At 42.3% G+C, this 18,669-nt stretch overlaps 1 protein-coding gene and 1 long non-coding RNA gene across 3 annotated transcripts in view; one reads left to right on the top strand and one right to left on the bottom strand.

Annotated features, from left to right (window-relative positions):
• The window catches only part of LOC106093567 (paired box pox-meso protein), a 213,676-nt gene extending 212,072 nt beyond the window's left edge, over positions 1-1,604 (bottom strand). Inside the window, exon 1 of the mRNA XM_013260654.2 lies at positions 398-1,604. Coding sequence (XP_013116108.1) covers positions 398-431 — 34 coding nt within the window. The 5' untranslated portion in view covers positions 432-1,604. The remainder of the gene's footprint in view (positions 1-397) is intronic.
• LOC106093624 (uncharacterized) overlaps positions 1-18,669 on the top strand; it is a 70,987-nt gene that overhangs the window by 31,478 nt on the left and 20,840 nt on the right. The window contains exon 1 of one of the 2 annotated variants that reach the window (XR_009397207.1): positions 10,738-11,201. The exons of the other annotated variant lie outside the window; for it this stretch is intronic. This is a non-coding gene — a long non-coding RNA (uncharacterized LOC106093624). Of the gene's footprint in view, positions 1-10,737; positions 11,202-18,669 lie in introns of those variants that run through there. 2 annotated transcript variants of the gene reach the window in all.

Raw genomic sequence — 18,669 nt, 5'->3', positions numbered from 1 at the left:
GTTCGGATTCGGCTTTAAAAAGAAGGCCTCTTATCATAGAGCTTAAACTTGAACCGGAGAAGTTTGCCCTTCTTCCTTAATGGAATGTTCTTGGGCAAATTTGCATTTTTCGACTACTACAAACCCTGAAACTTGTTGCACAACATTCATTTGACGGTGTCACCCCATATCTACAGAGATTTAACACATTGTGGCAGTGCCAAGCATATATAAATTACCATAGTGGAAAACATATTTACAACTTTTAAACAAACCAACAAAATTTTCCCAAAAGCATATAACCCTTATGCTATCTTAATCACCATCATCCACCATTGTTATCTTCATTAGCACATGCCATAGCGCCACGGAAACTAAACAACTAAAACTTAACAATCACTCACATCAATATCACTACCTGTAGAATTTCCATAAGGATATAATATCTCCATTTAGATGCAATATGCTGCAACAATGGATGATGAAGGCCCCAGTGTATCCAACAGCACTCAGAGGCCAAACATAAAGGTTGTCTGTATCCTGGGTGTTTGGTATAACACCAACAATGCCCCCAAAACAGCTACGGCCGTGGAAATGCGGTGTTGAATAAAACTTTGTGTGTGTGCGTTTGTGATATGCGCAAAAATCCGGTGCGCAAAGTTTAGATAAAGAGGGCTGCCGCTAATGGAGATACCGCTGCCGTTACTCAATGCTGAATGCTGGCTGCTGCTTTTGCCGTTGTTGTTGTTATGGATGAAGGAGCACTCACAAAATCGGTGATATTGTCCTAGTCCTGCTTCTGGTTTAGAATTTTTTTGTATTGCTTTTATAAAAACTCGATCATTTCACACCATAGTGAGAAAGAGAGAGAGAGTGAGAGAGAGAGTGAGAGAGAGAGAGTGTGTGAGAGCACTTCCGTTTCCCCTCCATCAATGGCCACTGTAAAGTTTCTTTAGTTTGCACTGGGTCAGCCACCTTTGGGGATTTTTAACACTTTCCATTTCTAAACATGGTGAGTCATGGATGGTTGAGTTCAATGTAAACATCAGAAATTTTGCGGGAAATATTGGTTTTTGTTGCTTTGGCTTTTCTTAAATACTATAAGCACGATTTTTGTTGTTTCGTTTCGTTTTGGTGGTGCGTTCGAATAGCACGTTTGTACCTTTGTGTTAGGTGTCCTGTTTTACCTATAACAGTTTTTTTTTTTTTTGTTGGGGGGCCTTAATATCAGGTCAGGTATCAACGAACACTTCACAGTTTCATGAGTTAGATGATTGTCATATAACTTTATTTTTATAAATTGTGTTTTTTTTTTTGTTTTTCTATAAATAGTTTATTTAATTACTTAAAAGGCTGTTAAAATTGCCACAAAAAATATCTATCACTGGAGAAATTTTTTTTTCGATTGTTCTCTGATTTTTGGTGGTTAATCCTTTCGCTTCACTTTTTTGTTTTTCTTTTATGCTCTGCAATAACAGATGTGCTTTAAATTCCACAGTATTAGCAGTAATGGCGCTTAAATTAGTTTTTATGAATTTAACTTAATTGATAACCCGTGTTTATTTAAGACTTCTTATATCCTTTTTTGTTGGCATCCTTTTTTTTGCGGAAAAGTACAGAGCTTTATTTCCATGACGGCTATCAAGATATTGATAATCGTTAGTGATGTTAGAGTTGCCAAGGTGTTGGGTCATCTCTAAGTTATCGATATTTTTATCTAACATCCCCATGGCTTATGGTAATGCCCCTAAACCCTTAACCCCTTTCAGGGTTTGGCGAAGGAGATATTTTGCCAGTGGCCCAAATGTAATTAAAAATGTAAAACGGCCAATGGGAATATCGAAAGATATGGCATCCACAACGAAATCCAACGATTTTTTTCTCTATGAAATGTAAAATGTCACCCAATTGGGATAAGAACTGTGTTCTGTTAGAAATTTAAATCTGGGATCTGGGGATCTAAAAATATGAGTCAACAGAAGAACTCCTCAAGAGATTTTGGTAATAAAATTCAATGATTTGCAAGCGTTGCTCGTTAGTAAGTCTATTCATGATGAAATGTCAAAGCATACTGAGCATCTTTCTCTTTGACACCATGTCTGAAATCCCACGTGATCTGTCAAATACTAATGCATGAAAATCCTAACCTCAAAAAAATCACCCTTTATATGGTGTTGTGGTCTGGTGGACGGCGCTTCAAAAGTCCACCTACTGCTCAATACTGAACCAAATCCAAAGGATGACTTGTTTGTGCATCACAGCCGCACTGAGGCTACAGCTTATGCCTCTGGACATTGCGGCTACCCAAATTGCAGCGACCATTGCCGTGAGGTTAAGGGACATGTGGCGGCTACGGACACTGTGTTATCCTTGATACAATATCCGATGTTACAGGCAGTGTGGATTACACCCTATTTGAGCCGCTTTTTGATCAAAAGTACAAAAGTACCACTATTCCTGATAGAACCGATTGGAACTACGATATCCCTGATAACAGAAGTTACATAGACTTCTATAAGGATGGTTCCAAACTAAACGACCGGGAGGGCTTTGGGGTGTATTCTAAAGATCTAGAACTGGTCATATCGAAAAGGTTACCCGACCACTGCAGTGTTTATCTAGCGGAGATCCTTTTAATTGAGGAAGTGGTGAAATGGCTAAGATATAATGTCATAACGACGATTGCCATTTATATCTTCTTAGACAGCCATGAAATCCCTGGGGAACGTATATCTGAACACAAAAACCGATTCAACTGTCGCAGATCTCTGAACGAGATGGCAAAACAGTTCAAAATTCACCTATTCTGGGTGCCGGGACAAAGAGATATCCCAGGGAATTGTAAAGCGGACAAGCTTGCGAGACTAGTAACTACCTTACACATTCCAGGGATACTGGAACCTGTGGGTATGCCTCTAGGGACATACAAGCTAAGTTTTCAGGACCAGTCCCGATGGACAACGAATGATAGATGGTCAAAAAAATGGGGCTGTGATCATTCTAAAACTATGTGAACTAATCTAGACTTGAAGAGGTCTACTGTTTTGCTGTTCCCTAACCGCAATCCCTGGGGAACGTATATCTGAACACAAAAACCTCCCTCGATCGTCGCAGATCTCTCAACGAGATGCCTGAACAGTTCAAAATTCATCTGTTTTGGGTGTCGGGCCACAGAGATATCCCAGGGAATTATAAAGCGGACGGGCTTGCGAGACTTGGAACTACCCTACACATTCCAGGGATACTGGAATTAGTGGGTATGCCTCTAGCGCCATACAAGCTAAGTTTTCAGGACCTGTCCCGAAGGGCAACGAATGATAGATGGTCACAAAGAGGGGGCTGTGAGCATTCCAAATCTATGTTTCCTAATCTGAATAGGTCTACCGCTTTGCTGTCATTGGCTAGGACAAACGTCTCAGTCATTGTGTTCGTCACAACATGTCATTGCCTATCGGAAAACACGCTGACAGACTGAAGGTTTCCAGCAACGACTTTTGCAGAAGCTGTGAGGACATCGAAGAAGAAGAGACTATAGAACACCTTCTGTGTGTTTGTCCCGCACTAGTGGTCAGAAGGAGTTCCACTTTTGGTTCTCATTTCTTTGAGAACCAGTCTGATTTAGCGGATGTGAACATTCGCGAGTTGTTGGGCTTTTTAAAACGATTTGGATGGTCCAACGGTAGGAACTAGAAGACAGAAGTGTTTTGTTATGACTTCCAACAACTGTGCTAAGTATGGTTCAAATCGGTTCATAACCTTACATAGCTGTCATATAAACCGATCTGGGATCCAAACACTGTCGCACTGCGGCACACCGTTCGGACTCGGCTATAAAAAGGAAGCCTCTTAACAATGAGCTTGAAATTTGAATCGGACAGCACTCAGTGATATGTGAAAAATTTGCCCCACGTTCCTTAGTGGAATGTTAATGGAATGTTCAAATGTTATCATTATATTTGCCAATGTTTGGCGTAGATTCTGGGATTATTACCATCTTATACTATGGGGAACTAAGCAAGGACTGTCTCCATTCATTGGGCTTATCCACAGCTGGTGGATAATTTTTCGAGATTCCGATGCATTTTGGTCTTTCGAGAAGGTGCAACAAGTGACCTGTGTCGGAATAAAAGGAGCGTTGAGATCCAAATCGCAGGTAAGCTTGGAAGCGATGACGGATATGCAAACTGTTAAGAACTATATTCGAAACTGTGCCTCCAAGGTAGTGCTAAGCATGAGGGACCTTGGCATACTGAAAGAGGACAGTTAGAACTATAGCTCAATTCTAGATACTGTGTATGCGTAGGTTAGAATGAAGGGTTGTCTTTGAATCCAAGGCCCTGTTGGATTCAAAGACAACCCTTTCCCTTGGTTAAGGGTAGTTTGAGTACCCTTTCCCTTGGATAAGGGTTGTTTTAGTACCCTTTCCTTAGGAAGGGTTAGTTTTAGTAGCCTTTCTCATGGGAAAGGGTAGTTTTAGTACCCTTCCCTTGGAAAGGGGAAGTTTTACTACCCTTTTCATTGAGTAAGGGTTGTTTCAGTAGGCTTTCCCATGGGAAAGGGGGGGTTTAGTAGCCCTTCCCTTTGAAACGGTAGTTTTAGGGTATTTTTAGTAGCATTTCGCTTGGGAAAGAGTATTTTTAGGACCCGTTCCCTAAGGAGAAGGTAGCCTATTTCCCCTTCCCTTGGAATATAGTAGTTTTAGCACCCTTTCCCTTGGGAAACGGGGGTATTAGTACCCATTCCCTTGGTAAGGGGTAGTTGTAGTACACATTCACTTGGTTAAGGATAGTTTTAGTACACTTTTTTTGGGGAAAGGGTAGTTTTAGTACCCTTTTCTTTGACTACACTTTCCAAAGGAAAAGGGTCTCAAAACTAGTTTAAGCGTACTAGTATAAGTGTACTAGTTTATGTGTACTAGTTTAAGTACATATTCCCTTGGGAAAGGATAGTTTAAGTATCCTTAGTAATAGAGAATATCAGCTACCCTTACCTTTGGAAAGTGTAGTTTAAGTACCTTTTCTCTTGGTTAGGGCTGTTTTAAGGGATGGGATAGTTTTCAAAACTAACCCTTGGGAAGGGTTAGTTTTAGTACCCTTTCCCTTGGTTGTTTTAGTACCCTTGCCTTTGGGAAAGGGTGGTTTAAGTCCCCTTACCCTTCGAAAAGGCATGTTTTACCACCCTCTCCTTTGGAAAAAGGTAGTTTTAGTACCCTTTCTCTTGGGAAGGGATAATTTTAGTACCATTTGCCTTGGAAAGAGTATCTTTAGTACCCTTTCCCAAGGGAAAGGGTAGTTTTAGTACCCTTTCCCTTGGGAAAGGGAAGTTTTATTACCCTTTCCCTTGGGAAAGGGTAGTTTTAGTACCCTTTCCATTAGGTTTAGTGCACTTTCCCTCGGGAAAAGGTAATTGTAGTACCCCTTCTCTCGAGAAAGAGTAGTTTTATTACCCTTTCTTTTGAAAAAGGGTAGTTTAAGTACCCTTTCTGTCGATAAAGTGTAGTTTTAGTACCCGTTCCCTTGGAAAAGGGTAGTTTTAGTAGCATTTCCCTTGGGAAAGGGTATTTTTAGTAGCCTTTCCCTTGGGAAAGGGTAGTTTTTGTAGTCTTTTCCTTGAGAAGGGGTAGTTTTTTTTAGCCTTTTCCTTGGGAAGGTGTGGTTTAATAGTAGTTTTATTTCTCTTGGGAAAAGGTAGTTTTTTGACCTTCTCCTTGGGAAAAGGTAGTTTAGTACCCCTTCCCTTGGTAAAAGTTAGTATTAGTACTCTTTTCTTTTGAAAATGGTAGTTTTAGTACCCTTTCCACTAGCTCCCTACTCTTTTCCTACATTTCTCTCTCTCCCTATCCCATCCCTAGGTCTGATCTGAACCTGTGGCTCACCTATCTGGTCTGGCATGCGGTTCTGGAGTGAGGCCATGCCGCGGAAAACACTCTCCGCAGTATGGTCGAGAAAGTGCGAGGGGGGCAAATAACAGATTTCCAACCGATTCAATTAATATAAGGCATTCAGCCTCTTTACCATATGAGTGCAACGAAGAGGGCTGTCCTTAGACTGTGTGAATAAGGAGACTGCAGCGCCTCGGAATTTTCTCATACGTCAATTCTGTTCAATACTACACATCCACAGGGCTTTTGGGTATGCGCTGGACGATAACCTACGTTCCAGAGATTTTGTTTCTCGTTGACGACTTGGACTTCGCACAGTGTTGCCAAAACGAAAAAGCTTGGAAATAGTTCTGGAAATTTTGAACGGATGGATGTATATGCACGAAATTTTACGCAGTCCATGCCGATCGGGCCATAAATTCAAAACTTGACATGCTCTGAAAGTCACGGCTGCTTGGTACAGGCGGCACGGCAGACTAAGTTTCAGAGAATTCATTCTTCCATGAGGACTTGGACTTCCTCCCCCGCAGGAGGAAACTTGATCTGCAGACACTCCGCTCTTTTCTGGCCCTTGCATTTAGATCCAGGCTGTGTGGGCTCAAATTGTGAAATGTTTATCGAGTTCTTTGGGAGTCGTGCTGACTCCATCTTTATAGATTTTTTTAGGAGTCATACAAGTAGGTCTTAGTCATCTTGCAGGCTTTTAAAAACAATCTCGAGGCAGAAGCGGCTGCCTTATCAGACGGACACACTAGCTTGACAGTAAGGTAGGTGGCTCTGAAAAATCTAGCCTGAAATCAAATGCGGTCGAGCCTCTCGATATCCAAAGCGAATATGGTCTCGCTCGGACCCTATTTAGAAATAGCTACCATTTAGACCGATAAAGGCCACCGTAGTGCGGAGGTTTGCATGCCTGACTAGGACGCTGAACGCCTGGGTTCGAATCCTGAAAAGACCATCAGAAAAAAAAATATCAGCGGTGGTTTTATCCTCTTAATACTGGTAACATTTGTGAGGTATTGTACTATGCCATGCAAAAACTTCTCTCCAAAAAGGTGTCGCACTGCGGCACGCCGTTCGAACTCGGCTGTAAAAAGGAGGACCCTTATCATTGAGCTTAAATTTGAATCGGACTGCACTCATGAATATGTTAGATGTTTGCTGCCTGTTCCTTAGTGCAATGTTGATGGGCAAAATTTCCATAAAGACCGATTTCCCGCTACAGTTCTTAAGCTGATAATCCGATTTCGCTAAAAATTGCAACAGTGAGTTATATTATCATTCGCAGCCAATATGGTCTCGATTGGACCCGATTTGGATATAACTGCCATATAGACCGATTTCCCGGTATAGGTTTTTTATCCAATAATATTCGCATTTGTCGTGGGTTTTAGAACAGTGAGTTGTATTAGGACCGTCGACATCCGTACCCAATATGGTCCCGATCATATTCGATTTGGATATAGTTTCATAAAGATCGATTTCCCGGTATTGGACTTGAAGCCCATAACCGGCGCATTTACTACCCGATTTCGCTGAAATTTTGAACTATGAGTTATATCAACCCTCTCAACATCCTCACCCAATATGGACGCGATCGGACCCGATTTGCATATAGCTGTCATATAGATCAATGTACCGATTTGGAATTTGAAGCGCTTTAAGGCCGCGTTGATTGCCAGAATTCACTGAAATATGGAACAGTCAGTTGCACTAGGCTAGGTGGTTCTGTTACGATTTCCAACAATCGTGCCATGTATGCTCCGAATCGGCCTCCCAATTAGCCTTCTACAGCTCCTACAACGTTCAATTTTTGTCTGATTTTCTGAGTTGCTCAAACAAAGTCATGACGTCTATCGATATTTGGACAATGAAGTCATTAACTCCTCCAATTATGATTTGTTTTTGCTTGCCACGTCAATGAATTGATACACATGTCAACCCTATCACAATATCGCTTAGGGTCACCTAAAAGTGTCTTAATGTGTATTTATCGATATCACAGAGTGTCACCTCTAAACGATAACAACAATCTTACACTTGATTAACTTCACGAAAACAGCAGACAAAATAATGTAGAAAAAAAAATTAATTACCCAAAAAGTAAATCAGCCATTAAGGGAAGCACCAACAAGTGCTCTCCCAAAAAAAACAGATGGATGGATTCTTTCGATAACATTAATAAGAAGAAAGTATATGCGCAGGGTCATCTACTTATATAAGAAGGTTCCCTAGTCACTATACCCTAGCGAACTCACAGACACACTCGCATGAAGAAAGGGGAAGGGGTTCGTTAAGTTTGAAAGATTTTCTGTACAAATTTTTTCGCAAAAGGCAAAAGACGGCATCACCAAAAGGCAAAGAGAAGCTCAAGAGGCCGCAAAATTTGTGAAAGGAAAAGAAGTTGAATCTAATTTTTGGATGTTTTAAACAAGGAATTGAACTTTTGGTTTTTTTTTCATAATTTTTTTGTGTTTTTTTCTTTTCATAATAAATTAATTTCTTTGACATTAAGCGCGCGAAAGGGTTAACTAAAGTCCGTTTTTTCCTCCAGTATAGATACAATTTGTTGCTGCTATTGCTTGTTTTAAATCCGTCTTATTTTCCAATTGGATAACAATTTCAAATTGGTTTCCAACCACAAAACAGCTGCTTAATGTTGCTGTTAAATCGCACTTTTAGTTTGATTTTTTTTTTAAATGCCTTTTATAGTTCTCCTATATACACACACACACACGCAAACATTTGCATTCGATCCTTTATCCTTGCTAAGGATTCGAATTCACACAGCATGAAATAGCCGTTTTAAATGCTTTGGTCTTTTTATTGTGTTTTTGTTTTTTAAGTTTCACTATATTTTCTCCAATTGTAGTGGGTATTTGTTGAAAATTTTCACTCCTATCCACAGAGGGGATCGCCACGTTGCAACACTCACTTGTTTTGGTTAATTTTAACCCGTTTTTCCCATTAAAAAATGCATTTTAAACTGAAACATAACAACAAAACAACATTTATGCACTGGTCCGAAACGATTATAACCTTTAAATGATTTCAATTCAACCAAAAAACAACGCCAGGATGTTTACAAATGCCAACGCCGACGCAGGACACGCAAGCGAAGCAAAGGATGCTACACATGTGTTTATGTGTGTGTGTGTGCGTGCGTGTGTCTCGTTTTGTTTTCAATTCCTTAGCCCAAGTTAGACAGGGATAGGGGTGGTTGATGATGATGCCAACCACCCAGCCACCGCAGTACGCAGGCCATCCGTGCTTCATTAATGTTATGAAGCTTTCATTGCTTCATAGATGCTATGACACTAAAGGAATTTCCACCCACCCAAGATCGAAATACCTAAGGAATGGATCACATTCAGTGTCCCAAGGTCTCTAAAAGTGTTCTCATGGTTTTCCAAAGACCAAATGGTTAATATAAGCTCTAATTTGCCTCATACCTCTGCCATATGTTGCATATTTCATAGATGTTATGAAACTTTAAAATTATGAAGCGCCTCCTTAATTCCTATGAAATTTCATCATACATGGGTATTTGTGCTGTGTGTACCTTGTGATAAGGACACAATAGGTTGACATTACATTGCGAGGGGTGTAAGTGCAAAAGTTTTCAATGACTTACAAACTTGGTGGTGGATGTATGAAAGAAAAGCTGACTTAGACAATGCAATCGAGAAAAGGAAAGGCATCAAACTAAAAGCTGAAGCTGAGGAAATTTTTGCCTGATATAAAGCTATTGAATTTTCTATAGAAACTAAATTTTGACGAAATTTTCTACAAAAGTGAAATTTTAGGAACTACTATGTAAAAAAATTGTAAACAATTTGTAAAAAAATTAGTTTTGGCGAAAATTTTTATAAAAAGGAAAATTTATTACATAAATTTTGTAAAATTGTCAATATTTTATATAAAAAAAATTTCAATAAAATTAATTTCAAAAATTTCTCTAAAACTAAAATTCAAAAAACTTTTTTATAAAAAAAAATTAAATTTCATATTTTATATATAAAAATCAATTTGTGTTTGTTTGTAGGTTTTTTTTGTTTGTTTGTGTGTTCCTTATAGACTCAGAAACGACTGAACCGATTTTCTTGAAATTTTCACAGATGGTGCACAATGACCCCGTGGTGAAAATATCTGAAGGGTGGGCGGACCCTCCCCCTTACCCTTATTTTCAGAAACACCAGATCTCAGAGATGGGGGTGGTGCGATTTAAGCGAAATTTTGTGTTCTCTCATATAGTACCCTAAAAAATAAAAATTTGGTATCCAAATTTCGGATGAGGTACTTAGGGGGGCTGCCCCACACTAAAACCTTGCAAACAAATATTTAGACCAATCACGACAATATGGGACTCAAATGAAAGGTGTTTAGAATAAGAAAACGTATCTGATATCCAATTGCCGAACCAAGTGCTAAGGGGACCACCCCAACCCCCAAAACACCCCTAAATCGGACATATTTACCGACCATGGCAATATGGAACTCAAATGAAAGGTATTTGCGAGTAGAAAACGAATCTGATATCCAAATGTGGTACCACGTTTCTGGGGGTCCACCCCTTTCCCAAAACACCCCCCAAACATGACTTATTTACTGACTATGGGAATATTGGGCTTAAATAAAAGGTATTTGAATGTAGAATACGAATCTGACATCCAAATATGGGACCAAGTGTTTAAGGGGCCGCCCATCCCCAAAAACATCCCTCATCAATCATTCAATCATTTCAGTGTTTTGAGTAAAACTACGATGAAAGAAAAAAAGTTCACCATCTCCTTTTTGCTAACTTTCTGCAATCCCCTCGCATTAACAATCTATACTGCTACTAACAGCAGCATTTTTTGTTTGGAAGTGTGGGATGATGCTTGTAGCCCAGCGCAAATGCTGCATGCTGTACACAGGCCCTATTGTTGATAGTGAAAAATTCAAGAACAATGGATTACTAACACGTTAACTTCCCTCACAAGAAGGCACAAAAATTAAGATTTTCCCTTCATATACACAAAACTGAGAAACGAACCAAATCAATATACAAAAAAATATTTTTGGACAAAGCGTTCATATGGAAGGCATATTCAGCCACAAAACTAAGAGGCGGCAATGCGAAAAAACCATCGCAAGCAGCAGGTTAATAACCAGACAGTTTGCTGGCCAAAGAAGCTCTATTTTACTACCCTTGGAGGAAATGGATTAAAAAAATACATCTTAACGGCTGTGACATGTCATCAAGTGATTGTGAGGATATATGGAGGATGTGTGATAAGAAATCTCAAAAAAAAAAAACAGCATAACAAAAATTTCGATTTTTATATCGATGACACATTTGGTGAGTATTGATTGTGAGTGAAAAGGAAGTTCAAATAAAACCCTTTGAAGAAATCCTTAGGACCCTGTCATCAAAGCCTTCCGGTTACTTGTCACTTTATTTGTTGCCAAGTTATTTTGTACTCTCCCACACACACACACACCTATGACGATGTGATGATTGCCGGCTTTTGATTTCATTAAGTCTTGCATTCCTAGACAATGCCACGCAAAGTGTTGGCGGCACGTGAGTATGTTTCCAAATGTTGTGGCAGCATGGGAGACGTGTGTGCAATTCATGCTGTGGCTATAACTGCTCCTTGATTTTTGTTAATTAACTCCCGCTTGCATATTTGTGTTGAGTAATAATAATAGCCACATGCACCAAAGAGTTGCATGAAGTATAGATATGTGACTTTTGGGTTGAGTGATGGGACTGCATTATGAAATTTGATCTCTAAACCGCAATCCACTTTGGAGAATGTAGAGAAGGACATGCTTCACATTTGGCAGTCCATATGGAATTATAACAGGAGAGGCAGATTGAGGTTTGGGCTTATTCGCAGTACACATTAAGGGATCTGCAGGAAGATAGGCGACTTAATCCGGAACAGAATGTGGAAATGCTAGAAAGAAGAATAGGTGGTATATACCATGTTGCTGTTGTTGTTGTAGCAGTTTATTGTGTTCTATCTTTCGTCTGCTTGATTCTGTTGAGTGTCACGACCCAGGAACTCTGCGACTTACATGGGGTGCGTCCAAAGCGATCTGGGTCTGGCCGGGCAGTTAAACAGCTGCCACATAGCAACAACATATACCATGTTGTTGTTGTAGCAGTTTATTTTGTTCTATCTTTCGTCTGCTTGATTCTGTTGAGTGTCAAGACCCAGGAACTCAGCGACTTACATGGGGTGCGTCCACAGAGATCTGGGTCTGGCCAGGCAGTTAAACAGGTGACGTGTATCGTGCGGTCCCTGGTTACAATCGGGACATACATCTTGCACGTCGGCATCAATCCTTGCTCTGTAGGAGTTGAGGCGGCTGCAACTGCCGGAACGTAATTGAGCCAGTACAACTCTGGTTTACCGGGGGAGGTCAATTTCTTCAGGTGCAATGGGAGGCGATCGTTCTCTAAGGACTACATTCACCCGGTAGCCATTTACCGCATCTGCTACCGTGTCTGCATGAATGTTGTCTAGACCTGCTTGATCTAGAGGTTCTCTCTTGTAGCGCTGAACCCCACGCTCTACAGCATCTACCTTGAGGCTTCTGGGCGGTGGATATCTATCCACAAGATGATGATTTGGATGGTCTCTAAGACAGCATGTAGTTATGTCTGCGCACTGGTACAATCTTTGTCTCCTGATAGAGGTGGTCCACGTGAGAACTGAGGGTGGCATTCAGATAGATCTGAATATTATTCCACTGCGTGTCACAAGGAGGCCTCCGTAGAGCAGAAGTAAGCATGTCCGCCTATGACGCTGAACGCCTGGGTTCGAATCCTGGCGAGACTATCAGAAAAAATTTCAGCGGTGGTTTTCCTAATGCTGGCAACATTTATGAGTTACTATGCCATGTAAAACTTCTCTCCAAAGAGGTGTCGCACTGCGGCACGCCGTTCGGACTCGGCTATAAAAAGGAGGCCGCTTATCATTGAGCTTAAACTTGAATCGGACTGCACTCATTGATATGTGAGAAGTTTGCCCCTGTTCCATTTGCAAATTTGCGTGTCACAAAGTTGACGAGACCACACTGGCGCTGCATAACTTCTTACCACAGGCCAACCACCTGCTTTGTACGTGGTCAACAAGGTTTCTTTGTCTGCACTCCAAGTGCTGCCAGCAAGTGACTTGAGGACCTTGTTTCTATTTTTGACTTTATCGCAAATTGCTGTGGCATGTGGGGAGAATGTGTAAGAGCTGTCAAATGTGACGCCAAGTATTTTGGGACACTTGATGGTCGGAATCATTTCTCCATCGACCATCACAGTCAGCTCAGTATTCACCTCACGCGTATTTGTAGTGAACAATGTGGCTGAAGATTTGGTGGCAGATGTCTTCAGATTTCTTGCAGCGAAAAATGAGGCAAGTTCGTTGAGGTAGACGTTCAACCTATCGCAGATGTCAACAATGGGTGGGGGGCCTGATGCCATGATCGTATAATCGTCCGCATATGATACGATCTCTATGTTGTCTGGAGGGGGTGGAATGGAGGATAGCTAGAGGTTGAACAGTGCCGGAGATATCACTCCACCTTGGGAGCTCCCTGTTTCACTCTACGGTGATTCAACTTCTTATCCCTAAATTCCACAAATGATTGGCGACCACACAGATAATTCGCGACCCAGCGTTTCAGGCCTGACTGGAGGGACGTGTTGGCGATGTCCTCAAATAATTTGGCATGGCTGACCGCGTCGAATGCCTACGATAGGTCCAGTGCCACGAGGACCATCCTATCACATGGCCTGGGCTGATTGAAGTCACGGCAAATGTGTGCGGTGATGGCATGCAAGCTGTTGTTGTGCTATGTAGTCTTCGAAATCCATGTTGATGCTCGGCGAAGGCAAAATTCTCCTACGAGGCTCGGGAGGAGTAATGCCTCAAGCGAACTAGAAGAGTGTACAAAGATAGATTGAGGACAGTAGTAAGGTACTCAACTCAACTCAGATTCTTCAACATCAATGTAGAGATTTCGTCGGGGCCCAACGCCTTAGATGATTTGGCGCCACGGATGACATTCGTAACTTCGCCCACGGTAAATAGTTATGGCTGTTAATCGGCTCGGAGACCGCGAATGGCTCTCCTCCTTGCCCTGTCACTCTTGGGATGCACGATAAATTGACGGTTGAACAACCTGGCGCATCGCTTCGAATCAATCACGGTTATTTCGCCAAAAAGTGACTGAGGTCCTGTCATCCCGTCTACCGGGGTTCGAGAGTGACTTAACAGTAGACCACAGTTTGCCTACACCGGTGACTAAGTTACATGGCTCCAAGTGTTCCAGCCACAAATTCAGCTTATGTGAATTTCCAGATTCAGCTCGCTGATTCTGGGGTTAGTGGGATCCTATCACACTCGTCTGCGAGTAACATTGCCTGCGCCGGAAAAGTGGACCGCACTTGGGGTATTCGACCGGCTGGTATAAAGCGAGCGGCTACCGCGTTAATGATGTCTCGGAATTTCCTCTCGACCACTAGCACATCCGACGGGGGTGGCAGTTCACTGAAGTGGCGATTGGGGTACTCTCTGAAGCCAGCCCAATCGGCCTTCTTCTGATTGATAAACGTCCGGCGCTTAGAGGTTATGAGATCGGGTGTTCGGTCGATGGTGAAAATTATGGGGAGGAGGTCTGACAAAGAGATGACGGCTTGCCAGGAAACGTTACTCAGAGGATGCAATGGAGATGTCTGGCGAGCTGCTGCACCTCCTCGTCATCCTAGTGGGGGCATCCTCATTCACCGTGCAAAACGTTGAGCTTTCAATCTGCTCTGCCAAAGCTATGCCATGCTGGTCGTTACCTGGGGGAGAATGACATGAAGTGTGATGCGCATTAAAGTTCCCTAGAACCAGACCTTCATTCTTAATTTGCTTGATGGATTCTGCTTGAAATCAGCTCTGAAAGACCTACAACTTGGGTGGCATGCGTCAAGTGTATTCTGGTGGTAAGACACAAAGGGTTAGCTGGAGAGGTAAACAGGTGATATGTGTTGCAATCCGGCAGGTTAGCAATCCGACAGGGACTATAAAATTTCGGGACAAAATGGACATACCGTGCAGTTCTCAAAACGGGTTTCTGATAGGTCTGGATGTTATTCCGCTGCGTGTCGCTCAACTGACGAGTCTTTACTGGCGCTGCATGCTCGTAGTTCACTACTGATCGGCCGATCAATCATGTTTTCTTATTAGCACCACAAGTGCTGCCAGTAAGAGACTTAAGGACCTGGTTGCTAATGCTGGCTTAGTGACAAAGGAGAATAGTTTTGAAATAGTTGGCGGAGGGAATGAAGAATGACTGAAAGTTTGGTATATAGATATCTTCAAACTTGCTTGTGGCAAAATAAGAAGCAAAATCGACCACTGACTATCGTATGTGTCGTGGGGTTTAGAATAAGCAACAACCTTAATCCCCATGCGGTCAAGTCTAATGCTAATTTGTCTATGAACATTTCATTAAGGAACAGGGTCATACTTCTCACATATCAATGAGGGCTGTTTCATTCAAGTTAAAGATAAATTAAAAGGGTCTTCCTTTTCGTAGCCTAGTCCAAACGGCGAGCGGCAGTGCGACATCTCTTTGGGGAGAAGTTTTTACATCGCATAATACCTCACAAATGTAGCCGGGAGGTTCTTGGTTTCGAATCCGGCCGGGATTCGGTACCAAGCGTTCGGCGTCATAGGTGGACATGCTACTGTGGCCTCCAAGTCTTATCGCGTTGAAAACAAGAAGCCATAGCAGTGGGGTAATCTCCACACCCCGTGGGGTCAATGCACGTACTTTGACATAATGTTGTCGCGTTTATAATTCTGCTTTGCAGCATGGTAGTTATCTAGTTCATGAGGAATAGTTCCATGTAGCAGTTATTCAAAGAAAAGTTATCGATTAACTATCACCGATGTACTGATGTTGTTGAATCCACCTTTTATGTCCAGGAAGGTGGTTTGGCTGATGGCCAGTTTACCAGTCTCTTACACTCAAGACTGTTCGTACCTTACTATTCTGATTGTTATTGCCCTGATGGCCAGTTTACAGTCCATAAAGATATTCCACGTCCTCGCATTAACACCATACCACCTCACGCATTCCGTGATCGCCCAGATCTCCGCCTTCAGGACCGTTGTTGTTGGTCCCGTTGTAGCAGTGTGTTGTACAGTGAGGCGGCAGCGCTTGCCGATAAAGGACTCCATTGGGTCAATCCGGTACGTACAACCGGCTGACATGGGATTGGACCGTATTATGATCGGGCAGCGGAGCATCCCTATAAGTTGATAAGTTGGTCAGTCGATATGTTGCCAAAGCCATTTATCTCGTCGATAAGTCTTTGCAGTTTCTGGAACAGCAATGATAACAGGTCTTTTATTTAAAGGCATTTGTATTTTCGTCACTACTCTTCTCCGCCATGGGTATGAACTTAAATCGAAAGCAATATCAGGTAATAGACCCATTTAGACAACACTTGCTGCGTATTTAAAGGTGATTCCAGCTTTTCTAACTTCTGTTTGTATTCTAACAGTTACCCAAAATCTGCAATTTGATACTTAAATTTGGGGTCGAAGAACCGAGGGGAACGCCCCATCCTAAAACCCCTAAAACGGGCGTGTTTACCGAATGGGACAATATGAATATCAAATTAAAGGTATTTGAGAGTAGAAAACGAATCTGAAATGAAAATACGCTCCTAAGTAAGAGAGGGGAAAGCCCTAGCCCTACCCCCAAAGAACACGAGTCTGAGATATGAGATAGTCAGGTCAAACAAAAGGTATTTACGCATAGAGTACGGATATCACATCGTACATGGATCTAAACTAAAAGAACCGATGCGAGAAGCGAAACATTTATCCAATCCTTAGACCAGTATAGGGTGGACCGTTCCATGGGTACTAGATAAATAACATGTTATGGAACAGGTGGATAAATTTTGCGTCCCATGACATAGGTATAAGGTACAAGGTGACAGAAGGTGCACGCCACAGGGCGCATTTTATCGCCACTCCTATGGGTAACAATTCTAAATAGTGCATAGTAGACTACGGAAGATTTTAACCTGTATGTCCCTACTATGTTATACTAACTCTAAAGTGTAGTAGTCCGAATCAGCTTTTCGGAAGGGCCTAAAGGGTCTTTAGCATACTACTGGTCTACACCTATTGTATGAATGTTAAGCCAGAAAAGACGGATATCTGACTGTTTACAAGTGAGACCGATAACTGCCCCAAGAAAGTGGGGCAATTTGACGCACCACGTCTCTTGAACAGAAGAATTTTGATATCCGAAAAGGTGAAATACCTACTTAGGAGTGATCTTAGTAATCTTGGATAGGAAATAAAACTGGAAATGCCACATCCAGAAGCGTGCCGAGAAGGCTCACAGATGTTGGGCAATATGTTTATGGTCTGTAGACTCCAAATGGGGCCTGAGTCCGAGGATAGTCCACTGGCTCTACAGAAGAGTGATAAGCCCAATATTTACTTGTGCCTCAATAGTTTAATGGACTGCGATGGAGAAAAAGTACAACGTAAGAATAATACAACAGGTTCAGGGGACATGTTGTCTTGATATAGACAGATCGATGAGCACTGTGCCTACTTTTGCACTGAAGACTATTCTAAATATCCTGCCGCTACTGCGGCTATGAGTCTTAAGACGAGGGCGGCGATGATAGAAAAAGGAGCAAGTCTTACCAGCTCGGTATAGTCGAGAGGACGATGAGAAACCTTGATGGATGGGAAGAGGTTTCCGATCGAATACCTGAGACGACACTACAGGTCTTGGATTGACAAACCTCTGGTTTTACCATCGGGAAGTTCATGCTACACGAATGGATCAAAGCTAGAGGACATGGTGGGCCTCGGGGGTCTACATTGAGAACCCAAGGACTGAGATCAGTTTCCGGCTTCCTGACCATAAAACGATTCAGCAGGCGGAGAGTGATCCGAGTGATCACGGAATCCGTGAGATGGTGGTGTGCTAACGCGAGGACGTCGAGTGTGAACATCTTTACGGACTGTAAACAGGCCATAAGGGCAATAACAACCGGACGGTAAGATCACGAACAGTCTTGGAGTGTAAGAAAGAGATTTACGTCATCTCTGAGAATGGCACAATCCGCATCGTTTCGATACCGGGCCATAGTGCAGTAAGGGGGAGTGAAAAGCAGACTATTTGGCAATGAAGGCCAGAGGACTACCGTCAACAAATTTGATAAACCCGAAGCTTTTCGCAGTCCGAGTTCAGAGCGTGGGCTACGAATGCGCATGTAACTCTGTGGAACCGCGAAACGGTCGGCAGGACAACGAAAATCCTATGGAGGGAGATCCAGATTGTGAGAAGACGAGACTATTACTGAAAGATAGTACGCAGGAGGTCAGTAAAGCTTTCGGTATCATAACGGGACATATAGGACTGCGAGCTCACTTATGCAAAATCGGTGCGGTAAGTGATAGCATGTGTAGGGCATGCGGCGAAGATGATGAGACGCTGGAGCTTTTCCTATATAATTGCCCGGCTTTCGCGTTTAACAGACACCAGCACATAGGTGGGGACACAATACCAGACATAAACCAACTTAGGGGCGTGGTGTGGAAAACAATTATGGGGTTTTGTAAGCAACACGGAATTCCTGACTGAAATTTTCTCTTCCGAGGTTTCTTTTTAGTATTTAGAGCGCACAACAAGCCGATTACCGGCTTTGGTGTATGTCAATAGTGGCATGGCCCGGAGAAATATCTGCACCCTCTTTTGAACCTGAATTGAATTGGTATACCCCCCATCCT

The sequence above is a fragment of the Stomoxys calcitrans genome, chromosome 2 (assembly GCF_963082655.1).
Source record: "Stomoxys calcitrans chromosome 2, idStoCalc2.1, whole genome shotgun sequence".
In the NCBI taxonomy this organism is placed as follows: domain Eukaryota; kingdom Metazoa; phylum Arthropoda; class Insecta; order Diptera; family Muscidae; genus Stomoxys; species Stomoxys calcitrans.
Note: the sequence above shows the minus strand (reverse complement) of the source record. Positions and strands in the feature narration are given on the sequence as shown.